Here is a 6,016-nt window from a genome sequence, read left to right on the forward strand (position 1 = left end):
CACCCTCACAGGAGTCGCCTCGGCTTTTAGTTCGATGACGACCGGATGTCTCTGTTTAGCCAGTCCCATTCTTGCTGTTTCTGCCCATGCCAACGGGTATTTGTGGACCCACGGTTGTATATCTGGTACTATAACCTCTGAGGGCTTAGGCACAAAAAGTCTGTATTCATCTCTTAAAGCTAGAGACAAGACATGTATCGGCTGTCCAAGTCCATCCGTGACTGACATTCCCCAGGGTCAAAATGGATCTGAGCATTAACTTTAGTCAACAAGTCCCATCTAAGTAGAGGGGCTGGGCATTCTGGTATCACCAAAAATGAATGGGACACCTGATGGGTCCCCAGATTTACTTTCTGTTCCATGGTCCAACAATATTTTTTTTGTCCCCGTGGCTCCCTGCACCAGGCTGGTTTTTTTAGACATTGGTCCCAGTTTTTTATTTAAAACAGAGTATTGGGTGCCAGTGTTCACCATGAAGCCAGCGGGTTTCCCCTGCACATGTATGGTTACCCAGGACTCGGGGAGGGGTGTCGAGTCTTGACTCCCCTAGTCACTGTCTTCCCTCGCATATAGAACTCGAGTTCCAGGGGAAATTCTCTCTCTCTGGGTTGTTCTTCTCTTCAGGTCCCTCTTAGGGCACTCCTTTCTCCAGTGCCCCCGTTCTTTGCAGACTGATCTTTTTTTAGGGCCTGCCTTTTTGGTCTCTCTCTTTCTCCCATCTGGGGGCCTCGAGGCTCCCTCAATTCTCCCCGCAAAAAGAATCTTGGCTAGCTCTCTCTGGTTCTTCCAGTTTTCCTTCGCCCTATGTTCTCTATCTTTTTTTTCTGATCTTCTCAGCTAGTTCCCTTTCCTCCCGATGAAGTCATTTCTCCCTTTTTTCTGGGGTCTCCCTATTATTAAATACCTTTTCAGCTGCTTTCAGTAAGTCTTGTATTGTCTGTTCTCTTAACCCCTCCATCTTTTGTAATTTCTTTCTAATATCTGGGGCTGCCTGATTCACAAACGCTAGTAGAACTACAGTGCGTGATTCCTCAGCCTGGGGGTCCATAGGTGTATATTGCCTAAAGGCTTCCATTAGCCTCTCTAGGAAGGCTGACGGGCTCTCAGTGGGCTCTTGCCTTACTAAATTTACCTTCGCCAAATTTGTTGGCTTTTTTTAGCTGTAGCCCGCAGGGCAGCCATTAGAGTCTGGCGGTACACTCCGAGACGCTCTCTACCTTCCACTCGCTCAAAATCCCAGTTAGGCCGCAACAGAGGAAACCCCTTGTCCATGAGATGAGGCTGGGCGGTTGGTCTCCCATCGACCCCCGGGACTCGTTTCCGCGCCTCTGCCAGGATTCGCTCCCATTCTTCCGTGGTGAAGAGCACCTGCAACAGCTGCTGGCAATCATCCCAGGTGGGGTTATGAATGAACAAAATGGGAAAAGGGCCAGTATTGATAGGTTCGCTTTCCATCCGGGTTAGCTGGTCCCACCCGGACGGGGAGTGCCTGTACAGTAGATGAAGGTAACTCTGGGTCCCCATGATCTTGCTCACCCCTATTTCCTCTATTCCTTCTCCGGGGTCGGGGTTTCCTTATCTCTTCTGATTCATCGGGGGGGGGGGGGGCCCCTCCCCCCGGGGGAACCTGCAACGGAGGAGGGACATATGGCGGGGGCCTAATTTCCATCTCCAAGTCAATCAGGTTCCGGTCCGAGGATTCCTGCAAGACCGGTTTTGGGCCCTTATTCTTCTCAGCTTCCTCTGGGGCAGTGGGAGTTTTCATAACCAGGGCCTGTACATTAGGAGAATCAGGGAGTTTGTGAACAAAAGGTTTTAACCATTCAGGCGGATCTTTTACTAGATCTTGCCAGACCATAACATATGGGACTTGGTTCGGGTGGCCCCAGGGATCAGAAGCCATAACTTTTTCTTTTTCACCACCCGAATAATAGAAGGTTGAAAAGTTTCTTCTGGAGGCCATCCAACCTGGAAGGTGGGCCACTCTGCAGAGCAAAAAGTTATTAATTTACTCTTTGTAACCAGTAGTGACAGATTATATGCTCTAGCCCTGACGTCCGAGAAATGATCAGTCATGACAGAGAGTGAGGTAGATTTTCTTTGCCCCATAGCGAGAGTCAGAAGAAAGTCACCGAGAATTACCACCAATAAATCCTATCAAGAGTGGTGGTGGCCAGGAGGTTGGGCTTGTGGTATGCTTCGTGGAACTATTTGAGTGCCTTAGTCGTTGCACGGAAGTTTTCTTGCTGGGGGCGGGCACCCTAAGGGTTTCTAGCCCGTTCCGTGACCCCCTTATCCTTTCACGGAAGTCTTCCAGTGGCAGGCGCCCTATCGGCTCTTAAGTGCCTGTCCCGTGCCCACACAGATGGATTTTTATTTGGCCAGATTCTCGGTTTAGAATACGAGAAAAAAGGAAATAGTTTCACCCTCTCAGGCTCCCGTTACTGGGGCTGACTTGTTGGGAGGCCTTCAGAATCCGCCAGTAGCCCTGGCCGGGACTCGTCAGTTGCCCCGACAACTGTCTGCCTGTTCACTGAAACTCCCAGAAACAGGAATGAGGCTCCAAGGCTTTATAGGAAGAAGTAGACAACGACACACCAGAGAACAATGAAACAGGAGACAATGCCGGCAGTTATACAGAAAAACACACAGACAGACATACATTGGCCGACGACACAGATCCTCTGGAACAAGGGTCACCTTACCGTATGGCGTCCGCTGTTCCCCAGATTCGGGCTTAAGAGAGGAGGTCTCCTTCCCGCAGAGTTGGCTGCCTCCCAGCGTGCTTGCTGGCCGCAGCCTCACGCCAGCTGGAACGGCCAGTCCTTTCCCTCATGGAAAGCTTTCCCTAACGCCAGACACCTTCCCGCTTCACAGCAGGGCCTCGGCTTTACTCTGGTCTTTTCTAAACCTGCCTGAGCACCGGTGCTATTACCTGTCTTCTTTTCCCCCTTTGTTCCAAAGAGCATTCTTCCCCGGTCAAGGGATCCCGGACGAGCCCCCAAATGTTCTGCCCGTAGTCCAAGTCCCCGGTCGGGAAAGAAGACTCCTCGAAACAATGCAACTAGCAATAGGGGAATTTATTACTGACTCGAGCCAGGGCCTCCCGCCCTCACCAGGTGTGTGAGGATGAAAGGCCCCGAGCCCCAGTTCTCTCAGGTATTTATTAGGTCAAAATAAGCAGCAGGTAGTTGGCGCAATCGGATTGGTTACACAGTGGGTAGTTGGCGCAAGCTGATTGGTTACACAGTTGCAAGGTAATTTTTGTTGGCCCAACGTGGGGCTTTCAGCTTTCCCCTGATAGGTTCCCTTTTCTCTGGCTAGGCATATGTTGATTGGCTGGCTCCAGGAGGCCTGATTATTATGTTACCCTGAGAAACCAGGCCTACTCCTAATCTAGGCTGCCTGCCATGGCATTAGCCGTGATAGCCTCACAGTATTCCCCATCCTGATACCCCCTCCCTCCTCCCTCCCCACCCCATCCTTCTGGATCTTCCCAGTGCACCAGCCCTGAGCACTTGTCTCATGCATCCAACCTGAGATCCAACTTCTTGGGGAGCTTTCAAAAATTACGGGTTCATGGGTCTCAACTCTGGATAATGTGATTCATGAAGTTATTGACGGGCCCAGAATCTGTAATTTTAAGTCATTCACTCATTAATTCTACTTTCAGCTGTCATGTGAATATTGGCTGAGAGGTCTTTAACAATTTGAAAAGCTGGGAAAGAGCGACCTAACTCATGCTCTGAGCTTTTGACACAAATCCACATCTTCAGGGTTTCAAACACTGGGGGGAATATTATTTGGTTAAAGTTTGGCAACAAAATGTGGCAGATAGAATAGAAAGTATCTTTGAGGCTAGATATCAACTAAGAATATATACTAGGATTAGTACTTGTCTGATTTACATAGGCCAACCCTCTTATCTTAGAGTCAAGGAAGAAGTAGGAGAATAGATACTGCTCTTAGATAATTCTACAAGGATTTGATAATTTCAATTATGATATTTCTTTTGTTTTCACATTTTAATGATTCTGAAATTCAGGATTATTTGACTATTGATGAGACACTGTGACTTTTTCCCTTGAAAACAATTTTATTAGAAAGATACCATTTCTTACAAATGATATTATTTTAGGACTGAGAAAATATTTTATTTCAAGTAGTAGTGATTCCACAATCAAAGACCCTTTATTCATTACTTTTTTGGTGTAGTAAATATTCAGTGAGAATGTAATAAACATCAGTCAGGGCTTCCCTGGTGACTCAGTGGTAAAGAATCTGCCTGACAATGCAGGAGACTCAGGTTCGATTCCTGGGTTGGAAAGATCCCCTGGGGAAGAAAATGGCAACTCACTTCAGCATTCTTGACTGGGAAATCCCACAGACAAAGGAGCCTAGCAGGCTACAGTCCTCAGGGTTGCAAAGAGTCAGACATGACTGATTCAGGACTAAACAACAAATAATTGTCAGTCACTCTTCTATAAATTGGGGCACAATGCTGAAAAACAGAGATTCACTCAGTAATGACCTAGCTTCTTATTACGTCCTCTGTAATCAGCCACAAACTCTTCTGACAGTCAGTGGATTATAGGTTGGCCCACAATGGATACCAGAGAAGGCAATGGCAACCCACTCCAGTACTCTTGCCTGGAAAATCCCATGGATGGAGGAGCCTGGTGGACTGCGGTCCATGGAGTCGGACATGACTGGGTGATTTCACTTTCACTTTTCAGTTTCATGCATTGGAGAAGGAAATGGCAACCCACTCCAGTGTTCTTGCCTGAAGAATCCCAGGGACGGGAGAGCCTGGTGGGCTGCCATCTATAGGGTCACACAGAGTTAGACATGACTGAAGCGACTTAGCAGCAGCAGCATAATGGATACATGAGAATATAAAATATTATATTAAAGTGCTTAAGAAAATTGATATCTTCTCAGCTACAAAAATACCTGGGATGCTTTGTTAAAGAACTTCCATGTCAGGTAGTATCCTAAGAACAAAACAGACTTGAGAAATGTTGATAGCTGTTGATCAGATTTCCTAGCTCCACCTAAAGACTGACTTGTGCTTCATGGATAAAGTCAAGGATAACATTTTTCTAATTTAGGGAGGAGACCAGGATACTTGGGCTTCCCTGGTGGCTCAGTCGGTAAAGAGTCTGCCTGCAGTGTGGGAGAGCCAAGTTCGATCCCTGGGTTGGGAAGATCCCCTGGAGAAGGAAATGGCAACGCACTCCAGTACTCTTACCTGGAAAATCCCATGGACGGAGGAGCCTGGAAGGCTACAATTCACGGGGTCGCAAAGAGTTGGACACGACTTCAGTTTATTTCATACATGCATCGCATTTTTGTCCCTGTCCACCAGAGGGTGCAGTTTCCTAACGTAGACACATTTCCTGTGTGTCTAAACTTCACTGAAACTAAACCTCACTGTGACTTCAACATTTCTTCATGTTAAGAGACAAGAACATTCTTCAGGAGACACTCTAGAGATGATCTCTTCTCCAGGATTAGTGACTGTGATTCTCTTCCTGCTGGGTAAGCAAAACGCCTGTAAAAATTTGGATCCTTTCTTCTGTTATATCAACAAAAACTTTAAGCGTGATTTTATCCCAGAGATTTATGCCCAAGATCACAGAGAACTCTCTTATTTTCCCCTAGGACAAACCCGTGGAGACTCAGTGAGCCAGATGGACGGCCAACTGACCCTTTTGCAAGGGGCTACCTTGACTGTGAACTGTACTTATTCAGCCACCGGGTACCCCACTCTTTTCTGGTATGTCCAGTATCCTGGAGAAGGTCCAGAGCTCCTCCTGAAAGCCATGACGGTCAACGACAAGAGAACCAACAAAGGTTTTGAAGCCACATACAATGCAAAAACCACCTCCTTCCACTTGGAGAAAGCCTCAGTCCAGGAGTCAGACTCGGCTGTGTACTACTGTGCTCTGAGGGACACAGTGACAGAAACTGCAGGGGGAGCTGAGCACAAACTCTGAGCAGCGACGGGGCCTGG

At 47.6% G+C, this 6,016-nt stretch overlaps 1 gene segment (V, D, J or C); it reads left to right on the forward strand.

Annotated features, from left to right (window-relative positions):
- Positions 1 to 5,459: 5,459 nt before the first annotated feature.
- On the forward strand, positions 5,460 to 6,016 carry LOC122704658. The segment is given in 2 exon segments: positions 5,460 to 5,541; positions 5,665 to 6,016. Coding segments are annotated over 2 exon segments (381 nt in total).

The sequence above is a fragment of the Cervus elaphus genome, chromosome 12 (assembly GCF_910594005.1).
Source record: "Cervus elaphus chromosome 12, mCerEla1.1, whole genome shotgun sequence".
NCBI classification, from domain to species: domain Eukaryota; kingdom Metazoa; phylum Chordata; class Mammalia; order Artiodactyla; family Cervidae; genus Cervus; species Cervus elaphus.